The sequence below is a fragment of the Theropithecus gelada genome, chromosome 2, assembly GCF_003255815.1.
Source record: "Theropithecus gelada isolate Dixy chromosome 2, Tgel_1.0, whole genome shotgun sequence".
Lineage (NCBI taxonomy): Eukaryota > Metazoa > Chordata > Mammalia > Primates > Cercopithecidae > Theropithecus > Theropithecus gelada.
In genome coordinates, this window is record NC_037669.1 from 29,298,355 (window position 1) to 29,314,567 (window position 16,213).

At 44.8% G+C, this 16,213-nt stretch overlaps 1 protein-coding gene across 2 annotated transcripts in view; it reads right to left on the reverse strand.

Annotated features, from left to right (window-relative positions):
- The window catches only part of DPPA2 (developmental pluripotency associated 2), a 25,379-nt gene extending 16,604 nt beyond the window's left edge, over positions 1-8,775 (reverse strand). Inside the window, exons 1-6 of one of the 2 annotated variants that reach the window (XM_025377035.1) lie at positions 8,521-8,775; positions 6,789-6,834; positions 4,837-4,984; positions 2,061-2,221; positions 1,917-1,970; positions 924-1,185 (exon numbers count right to left, since the gene is read on the reverse strand). In XM_025377035.1, coding sequence (XP_025232820.1) covers positions 924-1,185; positions 1,917-1,970; positions 2,061-2,221; positions 4,837-4,984; positions 6,789-6,821 — 658 coding nt within the window. In that variant the 5' untranslated portion in view covers positions 6,822-6,834; positions 8,521-8,775. The remainder of the gene's footprint in view (positions 1-923; positions 1,186-1,916; positions 1,971-2,060; positions 2,222-4,836; positions 4,985-6,788; positions 6,835-8,520) is intronic. The other variant, XM_025377036.1, reaches the window with a different exon arrangement.
- Between the last annotated feature and the right edge of the window lie 7,438 nt (positions 8,776-16,213).

The following is a 16,213-nucleotide window of genomic DNA, read 5'->3' on the forward strand; positions in this document are numbered from 1 at the left end:
TTTTTTTTTTTTTTTTTGTAGTTTTTGTAGAGAGGGGATTTTGCCATGTTACCCAGGCTGGTCTCTAACTCATGAGCTCTAGCAATCCTCCCACCTCCGCCTTCCAAAGTGCTGGGCCTGTAGTGAGCCACCACGCTCAGCCACTACGATTCTATGACATAGGTATATCTTCATTTCATAGAACAGAATACTTGGCCGGGAGTGGTGGCTCACGCCTGTAATCCCAGCACTTTGGGAGGCCGAGGCCGGTGGATCGCCTGAGGTCAGGAGTTCGAGACTAGCCTGGCCAACATAGTGAAACCCCGTCTCTACTAAAAATACAAAAAATTAGCTGGGCATGGTGGCAGGTGCCTGTAATCCCAGCTACTTGGGAGGCTGAGGCAGAATTGCTTGAACCTGGGAGGCAGAGGTTGCAGTGAGCCAAGATCACACCGTTGCACTCCAGCCTGGGCAACAAGAGTGAAACTCCATCTCAAAAAACAAACAAACAAACAAACAGGATATTAAGGTTTAAAGTAAGTAACCTGCCAATGTCACATATCTAGGAAATGGTAAAGCAAGAATTTGAACCAACACATTCCTCTTACTCACTATGTCATACATGCCTTAAGGAAGAGAGAAAGAAAAGGGGAAGACCTCAGACTGTGGTCCAAGATTATCGGGTTATGCTTTCTTCCCACCTTGGAATTCTGCTTAATGATGGAAAAGGGCCACTACTTAGTCACCTGACTTAGAGACCCATCCAGACAAAACATGACTATCCATCAATATGACGGATGAAAGAGAGATGTCCTATGTGAATCCAATTTCTAATCTTCAGATATTTTAGCAAACGCCTTCCCTTTGACCATGTTTCGGTCTTGGACTACTAAAAGTTAACCTTGTCCCCTGGAGTGGGACTCACACTTTAAGGTTGATCTTACCAGAGGCTTGCATCAAAAAGGCCTCAACAGAAACAGGAATGGAACATGAATTCAAAGCCTTAGGCTGAACAGCTCTTGCAGCAATTCTTGCCCATGATGCCAACATGGCTCCTGGTGCTGAAGTTATCACTTCAACTGTATTAGTCTCTTCCGCTCTCTCATTCACCTCATAACATTTCTGAAGCCTTGCTCTCTTGGTCACTGCCTTGCGTTTCCTCGAACATCGCTGTAATCTGGTCTCTTGTGACATTTCAGGCATATCCTGCAAATGAAATTCATGATGAGTATTCAGTAAACCACTAGGGCTGTAAGGACTTTTGGGTCAATTTTATTATTCTTTTTTTTATTTTTATTTTTGAGACGGAGCTTCGCTCTTGTGGCCCAGGCTGGAGTACAATGGCACGATCTTGGCTCACCGCAACCTCTGCCTTCCAGGTTCAAGCGATTCTCCTGCCTCAGCCTCCCTAGTAGCTGGGATTATAGGCATATGCCACCACGTCTGGCTAATTTTGTATTTTTAGTAGAGATAGGGTTTCCCCATGTTGGTCAGGCTGGTCTCAAACTCCCGACCTCAGGTAATCCACCCACCTCGGCCTCCCAAAGTGCTGGGATTACAGGCGTGACCGGCCAATTTTATTATTCTTTGTACTGACCTGAACAAGTATGTCATTGTGGAAAGGGTTTAGGAATATTAGTTCCCATAAACCGCAAATTCTCCATTGGGAGAAATTTTTGGTTGTTGAACCTGTGCAGGGGGAGGAAAGGTTGCTACTGACATCCAGTTGGTAGAGGCTGGGGATGCTGCAAAACATCCGACAAGGTACAGAGCAGGCCCCAAAACAAACAAAAACTTATTTGTTCCGAAATGTCAATAATGCCACAATTAAGAAACCCTGCCTTAGAGGTACAACATATAGAAATGGTGCCTGGGTAGGGACCGGAAAAATCATGATCAGAACCCACCTTCACACCATCAACACACTCATTACTCACTTGCTGTTGTCCAGGGTAAGCATGCCTATGGAGCCTCAGATAAACTTCGATTTTCTTAGGAAATGAAGAGAGAAATAAAGTTAAAAGTTAACAAAGATTCCCACAGTTATTCCCAGCAGCAGACATTCACCCAAGTGTACTAACCTTGCCATTAGTACTCAAACCGAGTTGTTGACACCAGTCCCGCAAGGTGTCCCGACACACCTTATTAATGGGAGGCAAAATGGTTGGCAAGGGAGGGGCTGATGTTTTGCATCTAGCTTTTTGCGGAGCTGTAAATTGTTCATTTGTTTGAAGTAGATGACCTAAGAAAAGAATGGAACCAAAGTAGTAATAATTTAAAGTTGGCAAGATTCTTTTAAAATTTTACAAATATCTTTTCACATTTTTCACAATGCAATTTGCATATATACGTATCAAATTTTATTTCTCACATTAAAAATGAGCTAACAAGGCCAGGTAACAGGCTCACACCTATAATCCCAGAACTTTGGGAGGCTGATATGAATCACAAGTGATTCGCCCAAATCACTTGAGGTCAGGAGATAGAGACCAGCCTGGCCAACATGGTAAAACCCCATCTCTACAAAAAACAGAAAAATTAGCTGGGCATGGTGGTGCACACCTGCAATCCCAGCTACTCAGGAGGCTGAGGCAGGAGAATTGCTTGAACCCAGGAGGCGGAGGCGGCAGTGAGCTGAGATCGCGCCACTGCACTCCAGCCTGGGAAACATAGTGAGACTCTATCTCAAAAAAAAAAAAAAAAAAAAAAATGAGGTAACAGATTCAGGTATTTAAAGACTTGCCCATTACAACAGCAGACTTGGGACTCAAACCTATGTTTTCTTTTTGTTTTTTGTTTTGTTGTTGTTGGTTTTTCTTTAGATGGAGTCTCGCTCTGTTGCCCAGGCTGGAGTGCAGTGGCGCAATCTCAACTCACTGCAACCTCCGCCTCCCAGGTTCAAGCAATTCTCCTGCCTCAGCCTCCCGAGTAGGTGGGACTACAGGCACGCAACACCATGCCCAGCTAATTTGTGTATTTTTAGTAGAGACAATGTTTCACTATGTTGGCCAGGCTGGCCTCAAACTCCTGACCTCAGGTGATCTACCCGCCTTGGCCTCCCAAAGTGCTGGGATTACAGGCGTGAGCCCCTGTGACCAGCCCAAATAAGTATTTTCAGAAGGATTTTATCTTCTGGGTCAATAATGAGGATTTCAAGATGAAGTAAATAATGATGTGTTAGAGCTAAGCAGAGTGAGGTGAGATGGGGAGCTGTAGAGAAAAATGATTCAGGCTGACAGAATGATGTAGACCATTGTTGACTGGGGATAGACAACGTGGTGGTTTCTTTGTTTTCTATAAGGAGAGCTGATATTTTGTGCTCCAAAATCTAGACATTTTGGAGGATAAAGCCAACATAATGTTCTATTCAGTTGGTTGTTGAGGGCAACAGAAAATAACAGGCTGCTATATGTAGCATAAAAGAAACACGGAATTTAGAATCCAAACATAGGTTTGAGGCCGGGCATGATGGCTTACACCTACAATCCCAGTGCTTTGGGAGGCCGAGGAGGGCTGATCACTTGAGGCCAGGAGTTCAAGACCAACCTGGCCAACATGGAGAAACCCTGTCTCTACCAAAAATACAAACATTATCCAGGCACGGTGGCACATGCCTGTAGTCCCGGCTACTCAGGAGGCTGAGGCATGATAATCACTTGAACCCGGGAGGTGGAAGTTGCAGTGAGCTGAGATCGCACCACTGCACTCCAGCCTGGGTGACAGAGCGAGACCCTGTCTCAAAACAAAACAAGCCATGGGCGCAGTGGCTCATGCCTGTAATCCCAGCACTTTGGGAGGCCGAGGCAGGTGGATCACAAGGTCAAGTGTTCGAGACCAGCCTGGCCAACATAGTGAAACACTGTCTCTACTAAAAATACAAAAATTAGCTGGGCGTGGTGGTGGGTGCCTGTAATCCCAGGTACTAGGGAGGCTGAGGCAGGAGAATCGCTTAAACCCAGGAGGCAGAGGTTGCAGTGAGCCAAGACCATACCATTGCACTCCAGCCTGGGCAACAAGAATGAAACTCCATCTCCAGAAAAATTTTTTAAAAAAAGAAAGAAAATACTTATTTGATGCTTTTATAGGAAGCACTGAGACACTGAGCACAGATACGAAGGGTCATGATTTTAAGAGCTACTATATATATATATATATATATATTTGATTCATAATTACTTACTAAGCAAAATACCAGACATTTTTCAAAATTATTTAATCTTCATGGGAAGCAAATATGTATTAATCTCGTTTTTACAGAAGACGAGATTGAGCTTCATGTGTTGGGAATGTGAACTCATGTTGAGCTGGTCCAGAAGAGCACTCTCTGCCCAAAGCGCTCCCCATGCTTATTTTGTGTCTTAAAAATAAGGCAGAACAGGCCAAGTGTGGTGGCTCATGCCTGTAATCACAGCACTTTGGGAGGCTGAGGCGGGCAGATTACCTGAGGTCAGGAATTCGAGACCAGCCTGGCCAACATGGTGAAAGCCCATCTCTACTAAAAATACAAAAATTAGCCGGGCTTGGTGGCCCACGCCTGTAATCCCAGCGACTTGGAAGGTTGAGGCAGGAGAATCGCTTGAACTCGGCAGGTGGAGGTTGCAGTGAGCCAAGATTGCGCCACTGCACTCCAACCTGGGTGACACAGTGAGACTCCATCTCCAATAAATAAAAGTATGGCAGTACAACAGGCTCAGCAAGCGAGAAGTATGAGAGTTTGCAAAATTTCTTAACAGAGTAACAAGGTGAGATTTAAGCTGGGTGTTGTATAATCAGAGGATAGGAAAGACAAACCTTACTGTTTCCTAGACTTCCCAGAGTTGTAGGCGGAACTAACTGAGCAATCCCTGTCCCCCATACCTTGAGTGTATTTCTTAGGCTTCTCCAGTTTGACATCAGAAGTTGAAGAAACACTTGGTTCCATTTGTTCCATATTTGCGTCATCTTTAACCGGCACCAGTGTCAAAATCACACTTTCTTCATCATCTACTTCCTCCTCAAAGAAATTCTGGAAAGAGAAGTCAGTCACTGATTCTCATTTGATGCAGTACAACTGAACTGCTTGCTTTCAAGGCACAACTAATGAATAAGGAACTGAGAAGACAGTAAGTAGGTAGATGGAGAAAAGAATTACTGAGATTCCTTGAATGTGATGTTGATTAGCAGACCCTTTATTAAACAAAGGAAATATGGGGGAAAAAAATGGGCCAAAGTCAATTTACATGTAGGTGTTAATGAAAGAGAAAACAGAGGGTAGGGCTTGGGTTCAGAGAAATATTTCCCTCAGGGCCTTCCTCCTCATCAGTCAAAACACAAAGTACTTTCATTAACTCCTAAATCTGTATGGAATGTGTTCCTGGCTTTCCATCTTCTATCACATGATTCCCCAGATTCCCAATTCCCATATCAAATTTCACAGCACAAGCAATAACCTCCTGTTATCCCCAAATCCACTGTAACTCTGCTATTTCTGCGCCGATTGTTCCATGCTTGTCAAAAATTTTTCAATGGCTTGTCATTGTTATTCTGGTTAATGACAAAACTCAAATTAGCTCACAGAGCTGTGTAGCTTACAAATTCTCCAACAGTCTGGTCCCTGCCTGCCTCTCCAGCTCATGACCTCCGAGCTTTCTGAGCTCCAGCCCCACTGGGCTCATTTCAGCTCCAAGACCTGAGGGGAGGGTATCTGTTTTACTCTCTGTTGCCTTCACAGAAACACAGCACCCAACACAGAGGAGGCATTCAATGTTGTTTTTATGATCTGATGAATGAAAGATAAAGTAGGAAAGCAGGTAGACAGAAAGAAACTAACATTTACTGGCTCTCTACAGTACACAGGCACTATGCTAGGTGCTTTCTGTATTTCTCAAATTTAATTCTCATGGTATACTTGTAGTAATTTATTAATTTTCCTGCTTTACAAATGAGAAAACTAAATGAGCAATGCCAGAGTAACACAGGCTTGAGTATGGTTCTGAAGTTAGCTTTTCTTCTCAAATCCAAGGGTGAATAAACTCCATTCCAGTACTATTGTAATATTCTCTTCTAGTGCTGATGCCACACTCCTGTCTCGTATTTAACCTCTTCAATGACTTCCCATTACTCTTAGTTTACTTCAAAATAACACTGACATTATTTAGGAACGTTACTCTATTACAGAGAAAAGCAGGGGCTCAAAGCAGCTATGTGACTTCCCCATAATTATATAGCTAATATTGGCCCATTCAGTCCTTTAGCCAGAGGACTGGAACAGTGGCGCCTGAAAATACACTATGATACCTTCTCTAGTTTCTCATAGGTCCAGGACTACCCAAGCCTAATCTGGAAACTCATTTGGTACTAAGGCCACTGAGAGTACATATTTCCTACTCCAAGAGAAAGTAACCAATTGGTCACTTTATGACTTTATCCACATTACCGCCTTCACTTTCTTTTTACTTTAGTTTTTTAAAAAAATTATTTTTTATTTTTAATTATGTTTTCTCTAATATTATTATCCATGCCATATTTATGTATTTACCATTTTTATCTTGTCCAGCTATAGCACTTCTCGTCTTTCCTACCAGAGAAATACTTTCCTTTGGACTTGGCGGAGAAAATCTTACTTCTTTTTACTCTCATCCAAATGCACATAAAAGCATAATCACATGAAAGAAAACTAACAATCCATTTGCAAAGAGGAGGAGGTTTCAAGATGGAGGTTTCTTACATCCAGGAATAAAGATTTGTGGCAAAACAGAAACATAAGGGAGACCTAGAAAGACTCTGAAAAGGGACTGTGAGAAAAGTAATTCTATTAGAACAAAACTTACCTTCTTGTTGCTATCCAAATTTGCGTCTGACATTTTCAGCAACACCCTGGGGTAGGCAAGGACAGCAATGTTAAGGATATGGTAGTTTACTTCTCTTAACCTGCTTTCTCCTTTTATAAGCAAATGTCTCCTTCTACTTCCTGTTACCCAGTTGAGCTCTGTTTTCCTTTCCTCCTCTTTTTCCCCTCCCTCATTTTCTGGTAACGGGATAATTTTATCAATTTTATACCCTGTCTTGTCCATTCGGTGGTGATTTTTTTTAAAAATTAGGCGGGGCGCGATGGCTCATGCCTGTAATCCCAGCACTTTGGGAGGCCTGGGGAGGACGGATCGCTTGAGTCCAGGAGTTCGAGATCAGCCTGAGAAACATGGCGAGACCCCCGTCTCTACGAAAAAACACAAAAATTAGGCGGGCGTTGTAGCGCGCCTGTAATTCCACCTACTTGGGAGGGGGTGGTGGGAGGACTGCTTCAGCCCAGGAGACGCAGGCTACAGCGATCCGAGATCGCGCCACAGCACTCCAGCTTCGCGAGACTCTGTCCCAAAAAGCGAAAGAAGGAAAGAAAGAAGAAAAAAAAATAGGTGAAACTTGAAAGAAAACTGAAAATGACAAACACCTGTTGACAAGTTCCAATGGAATGAACAGAATGTTTGAGAACAGTTATAGGACGATATTGGTAATAAATTACTTATTATGAAGGGAATGGAAAAAAGATTCAGAGCATTTTAGGCAGGTATTTTATACCTGATTTATTCCTGTGGGTATGTTACTCACTGAAAGACCCCAGATTTAAACTGTGGGGGTTGGATAACATAATCTCTTCGATCTAGTTCTAAATACAAATATTAAGCCTGCAATAATACTGAGCTGGTTAGAGGAGAAGGATTTGACTGTTCAGAATAGCAACAAGAACCAAAACACTAAGGCAAGTGGTGGAGTAATGAAGGCAGACGGAACGGATGCACTTAGGAATTGCTGGAGCCTAATGTTGGACGCAGAATGTGGCAAAATATGAGGCAGATGTTCTCAGAGGTCACTCTAAGAAGCCAGAGCAACTAAAATAAATTTCATTCACAAATAATATGGCAGCACTGACAACCAAGTACCTTTACAATGGGCTTTCTCTGTCCCTGGGAAAATGATTTGGTCCATTAATCTCAGAACCCAGGGTGACCATGGTCCATTTAAGTTAGTAGTATAATACATTCAAAATATAGTCTGGACCTGGCGTGGTGGCTTACGCCTGTCATCCTTTGGGAGGCCTTTGGGAGGCCGAGAAAGGAGGATCACTTAAGTCCAGAAGTTCGAGACCAGCCTGGGCAATATAGTGAGACTTCGTCTCTATGGAAAAAAAAAAAAAGGAAATAATTTTAAAAAAGAAAAAAAGTGTAGCCTGAAAAGGCTCAGCTTTAGTTTATTGAGGAACTGATTGGAAAAATAAATTGAGGCCCCACCCCACCACCGGAGACATCCTGAATCAGATCCTGGAGGGTGTGGCTGAGGAGCTGAGGAATCTGTGCTTCCACAAGCCCTCCAGGTAATTTTTTCTTTTTTTATTTTTTAGACAGGCTCTGTAGCCCAGGCTGGAGTGCGGGGGCGCGATCATAACTCACTGCAGCCTCGACCTCCTGGACTCAAGCGATCTTCCCACCTCAGCCCATGGCGTCCCACCCCTGCCCCTCCCCCCACACTCCAGCCCGCCAACATTTAAATGTTTTGTAGAGATGAGACCTGGGGCGGAAGCGGATTGCGGGGACAGAGAGGATGTGGGTAGGGGGCCTCACTGCGTTGTCCAGGCTAGTCTTGAATTCCTGCCTGAGTTCCCAGACTCCCTCCGCAGCCTTCGGAGTGGGTGGATCCTCCCTCCGCAGCCTTCGGAGTGGGTGGGACTACAGGCCTGCACCGTGCCACGCCCAGCCCTCTGGATGATTCTTAAACTCCTGAAGTCTGGAAGCGTTAGCTAGATCAGGATATAAACAAAGGGCTTTGGAGACAGGCAGTCAACGGCAGATAATGATTGGAATTCCGGCTCCTCCCTTCCAGGATGAAACCTGAATGCAGCCCTCTAAGATGCAGCCAGAAAAGCATTCCGCCTACCCGGTTGGGTGTGGCCCCTGTTGCTTTTAATGGGCAATTTAGAGGAAAGCTGACCTAATGGCCTGAGTTGATCCTAATGCCTTAGGTAGGGACAGGATTTCGAGTGGAAAGACCATTTCATTACCATGTTTTCTTTTCTTCATTGCATTTTTTGCAATATAATCATTTTAGGCCGGGCGCGTTGGCTCACGCCTGTAATCCCAGCACTTTGGGAGGCTGAGGCAGACGGAACATCTGAGGTCAGGAGTTCAAGACCAGCCTAGCTAACTTGGCGAAACCCCGTCTCTACTAAAAATACAAAAATTCGCCGGGCATGGTGGTGCATGTCTGTAATTCTAGCTACCCCGGAGTCTGAGGCACGATAATCGCTTGAACCCAGGAGGTGAAGGTTGCAGTGAGCCAGGATCAAGCCACTGCACTCCAGCCTGGGCGACAGAGAGAGACTGTCACAAAAACGAAAACAAAAGTCATCTTATTTGTTTTCCTGGGTTTTTTTGCCCAGCTTTTTGAGAATGTTTTAGTATGGGAAAGTTCAAACATGTACAAAAGTAGACAACAATAATTTACTTACAGCTAGTCTGGTTTCATCTCAATTGCCGTCCATTCCTTCTCCATGGGTTATTTTGAAACAAATCCAGATCGCCTATGATTTCATTCATAAATTCAGGGAAAAGGCCGGTGCCATGGTTCACACCTGTAATCCCAGCACTTTGGGAGGCCAAGGCGGGTGGATCACCTGAGGTCAGGAGTTTGAGACCAGCCAGCCAACATGGAGAAACCCCATCTGTACTGAAAATTCAAAAATTAGCGACGCATGGTGGCACATGCCTGTAGTTCCAGCTACTGGTGGGGGCTGAGGCAGGAGAATTGCTTGAACCCAGGTGGTGGATCTCCAGAAAAAAACTCCATTTATCTTATATGTTTTTCTCTTCCCTCATTTTCTTTTTTGAGCAATCTGAATCAGCCTCCAATCAAGCTCTGTGATAAATTGAAATATGCCTTAAATTTTTCTTTATAAGTTATCTACATCTGTTTTTATTTATTTATTCATTTTATGGAGACAGGGTTTCATTATGTTACACAGGCTAGGCTTGAACTTCTGGGCTCAAGCAATCCTCCTGCCTCAGCCTCCTGAGTAGCTGGGATTACAGGTACATGCCATCACATGCAGCTTCCACTTCTTACTTCTTACAATTTGTTGTTGTTGTTGTTACTGTTGAAATAATTGTGTGAATTTCCTATAGTTTCCTATTTGAATTTTGCCAGTTTTACTTGTTTTACCCTTTAGTCTGTTCTAGTCTCTGTTGCCCAGGCTGGAGTACAGTGGTGCGACCACAGCTCACTACAGCCTTTACCTGCTGGGCTCAAGAGATCCTCTCACCTCAGCCTCCTGAGTAGCCATGGCTACAGGCATGTGCCACCACGCCTGTCTAAATTTACTTTTTTGTAGAGACGGGGTCGCACTATGTTGCCCAAGCTTGTCTCTCCTGGGCTCAAGCAGTCTCCCCTGTAGGTCTCCCAAAGTGTAAGGATTACAGGTGTGAGCCACCACACCCAGCCTGCTATTTTAAGTTTTTAAGAAAAGTGTTATTTCTGTCCCTCTTCACTCATCTGACGCCTCATTCTTTAAGCTTAGATGCACTTCTTATTTTTCATTTTATTTTTTGTTTTATTTTTTGAGACGAAGTCTCTCTGTGTCGCCCAGGCTGGAGTGCAGTGGCCCGATCTCGGCTCACTGCAAGCTCCGCCTTCAGGGTTCACGCCATTCTCCTGCCTCAGCCTCCTGAGTAGCTGGGACTGCAGGCGCCCGCCACCACGCCCGGCTTTTTTGTGTTTTTAGTAGAGACGAGGTTTCACCATGTTAGCCATGATGGTCTCGATCTCCTGACCTCGTGATCCGCCCGCCTCGGCCTCCCAAAGTGCTGGGATTACAGGTGTGAGCCACCGCGCCCGGCCAAGCTTAAATGTATTTCTTAAGAGTAACCCTAAAAGCAATTCCTCTCGTCATTCTCTCACTCTAGTCCTTTTAAGAAAAATCATTTGAATCTGTAATTCTGTACATATTTGGAATCTTAGGGTAATTTCATCTCCTCAATTAGCAGGTTCTATGACAGCAATGGCCAGGTAGGTTTCAAACACCTTTGGTCTCCCAGAGCCTTGCACTCTATCTGGCTCATAAGAGAAGCTCAATCAATGCTAAAGGTTTTGTTGTTGTTGTTGTTTTCTCGAGACTGAGTCTAGCTCTGTCGCCCAGGCTGGAGTACAGTGGCATGATCTCGGCTCACTGCAAACTCCACACCCGGGTTCAAGTGATTCTTGTGCCTCAGCCTCCCGAATAGCTGGGGTTACAGGCCCCTGCCACCATACTCAGCTAATTTTTGTATTTTTGGTAGAGACGGGGTTCCACCGTGTTGGCCAGGCTGGCCTCAAGCTCCTAACCTGGTCATACGCCCGCCTCGGCCTCCCAAAGTGCTGGGATTACAAGCGTGAGCCACCGTGCCCGGCCTATTTATTTTTTTATTTTTTGAGACGGAGTCTCAGTGTGTTGCCCAGGCTGGAGTGCAATGGTGTGATCTTGGCTCACCACAACCTCCGCCTCCCGTGTTCAAGCGATTCTCCCGCCTCACCTTCCTGAGTAGCTGGGATTACAGGCGCCTGTCACCACGCCCAACTAATTTTTGTATTTTAAGTAGAGATGGGGTTTCACCATGCTGGCTAGGCTGGTCTCAAACTCCTGACCTCAGGTGATCCGCCTGCTTCGGCCTCCCAAAGTGCTGGGATTACAGGTGTGAGCCACCACACCCAGCCAATGCTAGGGTTATTAATATTACCTGAACCTCCACATTTCCACCCCTTTCACCCAACACCATTGTATAGCAGATGTCTGTTTCTGTGCTGCTGCTAAAGGATTTGGTGTAAATACTTTTCACAGACAGATGTGACTATTTCTACTAGACTGTGGCAATCTGAAGTTCTCAGACACATCCTTATTCCCATGGGGCTCAGTAGTATCCAGTTCATAGAAGGCTCCTAATTAGGTCCCCAAAATAACTCTAAAACAGATAGCACCAATTTTAGTTTAGGAATTAGTATACATGTACTTCAAAGCTAAAAAGTAGCCACTAACAGGACGCCAAACTATTAAAAACAACCTTCAAAAAAATCTTTTCTGAATACTTTTTTTCTGTTATTTATTCCAATAATAGACAATAGTTCTGAAATAAAAATGCATTACTTTTTTCAAATATATATTTTATTTTCTATATTGTAAGGTAAATATAAATGCATTGTATTTCTTATTTAGATAAATGCTTTCAAAATCGTTTTTATTTTTTAAATTTATTTATTTATTTATTTTTTTTATTTTTTTTTTTTTTGAGACGGAGTCTCACTGTGTCTCCCAGGCTGGAGTGCAGTGGCGCGATCTCGGCTCGCTGCAAGCTCCGCCCCCCGGGTTCACGCCATTCTCCCGCCTCAGCCTCCCAAGTAGCTGGGACTACAGGCGCCCGCTACCGCGCCCGGCTAGTTTTTTGTATTTTTAGTAGAGACGGGGTTTCACCATGTTAGCCAGGATAGTCTCGATCTCCTGACCTTGTGATCCACCCGCCTCGGCCTCCCAAAGTGCTGGGATTACAGGCTTGAGCCACCGCGCCCGGCTTTAAATTTAATCTTATCTTTTTTCAAAATCGCTTTTATTTATTTGTTTATTTTGAGACACGATCTCACTCTGTTGCTCAGGCTGGGGTACAATGGTATGATCAGGGCTCACTGCAGCCTCTCACTCCTGGGCTCAAGTGATTCTCTTGCCTCAGCCTCCCCAAGAGCTGGGACAACAGGCTTATGCCAACACACCCAGCTAACACTTTTATTCTTTTAAATCAGAGAAATATGTTCTACAAAAATAGATGTTTGTGGAACACCAATATATAATAGATAAAAGTGGAGCAATTCTGGTTTGAGTTTTTTTTTTTGGACACGGAGTTTCATTCTTCTTCCCTAGGCTGGAATGCAATGGTGTGAGCTCAGTTCACCGCAACCTCCATCTCCCAGGTTCAAGCGATTCTCCTGCCTCAGCCTCCTTAGTAGCTGGGATTACAGGCATGCGCCACTACTACTGGCTAATTTTGCATTTTTAGTAGAGACAGGATTTCTCCATGTTGGTCAGTCTGGTCTTGAACTCTTGACCTCAGGTGATCCACCTGCCTCAGCCTCCCAAAGTGCTGGGATTATAGGCATGAGCGACCGCGCCTGGCCGCATCTCATATATTTCAGTGAAAATACAGTATGGCACAGTCAGTTTGGAAAACAGTTTGGCAGTGTCTTGTCAAGCTAAACGTACACTTAATATATGGTCCAGCAATCTCCTTCCTTGAGTATTTAGCCCAAATGAGTGAAACTTCAATATTCAAACAAAAAATTACATAGAGAGGTTTATAGAAGACTTATTTGTAATCATGAAAACCTAAAAATAACTAAATATCCCTCAAGTGGTGAATGGTTCACAAACTGTGGTACTCCCACAAAATGGAATAGCACTATTCATTAATGAAAAGGAGCAAACTAATGATACATGCAAAAACATGTATCAGTCTCAAATACATTACGTTAAATTAAATAACTCAGATGCATAACTCAGACTCATTACATTTTTACAACATCCCAGAAAAGCCAAATAATTAAAGTGAAAAATAGATCAGTGGGGCCGGGCGCGGTGGCTAAAGCCTGTAATCCCAGCACTTCAGGCCGAGGTGGATGGATCACGAGGTCAGGAGTTCAAGACCAGCCTGGCCAAGAGAGTGGCACCCCATCTCTACTAAAAATACAAAAACTAGCTGGGCGTGGTGGCTCAGGCCTGTAATCCCAACACTTTGGGAGGCTGAGGCCGGCGGATCACAAGGTCAGGAGTTCGAGACCAGCCTGGCCAACATAGTGAAACCCCGTCTCTACTAAAAATACAAAAATTAGCTGGGGCTAGTGGTGCGCACCTGTAGTCCCAGCAACTCGGGAGGCTGGAGTCAGGAGAATCACTTGATCCCAGGAGGCGGAGGTTGTGGTGAGCCAAGATCATGCCATTGCACTCCAGCTTGGGCAACAGAGCAAGACTCCGTCTCAAGAAAAAAAAATAAAAAGCCGGGCCCGGTGGTGCATGCCTGTAATCCCAGCTACTCAGGAGGCTGAGACAGGAGAATGGCTTGAACCTGGGAGGCTGAGGTTGTGATGAGCCAAGACCTCGCCACTGCACTCAGCCAGGCCAGGGCAACAGAGGGAGACTCCGTTTCAAAACGAAAAAGGCCAGGTTCGGTGGCTCATGCCTGTGATCCCAGCACTTTGGGAGGCCAAAGCGGACGGATTATGAGGTCAGGAGATCGAGACCATCCTGGCTAACACAGTGAAACCCCATCTCTACTAAAAATACAAAAAATTAGCTGCGTGTGGTGGCAGGTGCCTGTAATCGCAGCTACTTGGGAGGCTGAGGAAGGAGAATCATTACAGGCATGAGCCTGACCTGAAACAGGAGTTTGAAGGAAGAGCAGAATGTAGAAAGTTCTTTTTTTTTTTTTTTTTTTTTTTTGAGACGGAGTCTCACTCTGTTGCCCAGGCTGGAGTGCTGTGGCCGGATCTCAGCTCACTGCAAGCTCCGCCTCCCGGGTTCCCGCCATTCTCCTGTCTCAGCCTCCCGAGTAGCTGGGACTACAGGCGCCCGCCACCTCGCCCGGCTAGTTTTTTGTATTTTTCAGTAGAGACGGGGTTTCACCGTGTTAGCCAGGGTGGTCTCGATCTCCTGACCTCGTGATCCGCCCATCTCGGCCTCCCAAAGTGCTGGGATTACAGGCTTGAGCCACCGCTCCCGGCCAGAAAGTTCTTAACGTTTGCATTCTACTTAGAGCTGCATGAGTTCTGGAATGGTGAGGAATTCTTGTCCAGTCTGTGTACCTCTTTAGAACCCTCCTTGGTGTTATAAACCCCCTGATGTATTGTGGTCCTCCTCCTTGTCGTCTACCAAGGAGATAAACAAGACTTCTCTCAATCTCTAGCTCTGACGTGTACAGAAATATTAGGGGTACAGTTATGTGACACAAACTATTTCCTCTTTAATTTCCAAACTAACCATTTTTTCTCCTTTGAGATAAAATTTAGAGTGAAATGCACAGATCTTGAGTGTACACTGTAATGAGCTTTAAAAAATGAGTAGCCAGGCTGGGTGTGGTGGCTCACGCCTGTAATCCTAGCACTTTGGGAGGCCGAGGTGGGTGGATCACCTGAGGTTGACAGTTCGAGACCAGCCTGACCAACATGGAGAAACTGTCTCTACTAAAACTACAAAAAATTAGGCCGGGCGCGGTGGCTCAAGCCTGTAATCCCAGCACTTTGGGAGTCCGAGACGGGCGGATCACGAGGTCAGGAGATCGAGACCATCCTGGCTAACATGGTGAAACCCCGTCTCTACTAAAAAATACAAAAAACTAGCCGGGCGCGGTGGCGGGCGCCTGTAGTCCCAGCTACTCGGAAGGCTGAGGCAGGAGAATGGCGTGAACCCGGGAGGCGGAGCTTGCAGTGAGCAGAGATCCGGCCACTGCACTCCAGCCTGGGCGGCAGAGCGAGACTCCGTCTCAAAAAAAAAAAAAAAAAAAAAAAAAAAAAAAACTACAAAAAATTAGCAGGGGGTGGTGGCACATACCTGTAATCCCAGCTACTCAGGAGGCTGAGGCAGGAGAATCACTTGAACCCGGAAGGCAGAGGTTGTGGTGAGCCAAGATCGCACCATTGCACTCCAGCCTGGGCAACAGGAGTGAAACTCTATCTCAAAAATAAAATAAAATAAAATAGAATAAAATGAAAAATAAATGATTAGCCAATTCCCCCAATCAATATAGAAAATATTTCTATAACTAGAAAAATTCCTTTGGGGCTCTTCCAGTCAATTCCCATTACTTCCACCCTTTAGAAAACCTGTTTTGCTTTTTATCACCAAGATTAGCAATTCTTATACTCTTCTGCAGGACTCATGATAACACATTGCTGAACCACACCCTGTGTCATTCAGTAGGTCTGAGATGAAGTAACATGCATTTCAAAGTTCCACACTAATATGGATGCTCCTGGTTTGGGAACTAAATGAGAATCACTCACATTTTATGGAAAACTTAACCTTTTTTTTTTTTTTGAGGTGGAGCCTCGCTATTTTTGCCCAGGCTAGAGTGCAATGGTGGGATCTTGGCTAACTGCAACCTCCACCTCCTGGGTTCAAGCAAGTCTCCTGCCTCAACCTCCCAAGTAGCTGGGATTACAGGTGTGTGCCACCATACCCGGCTAGTTTGTATTTTTG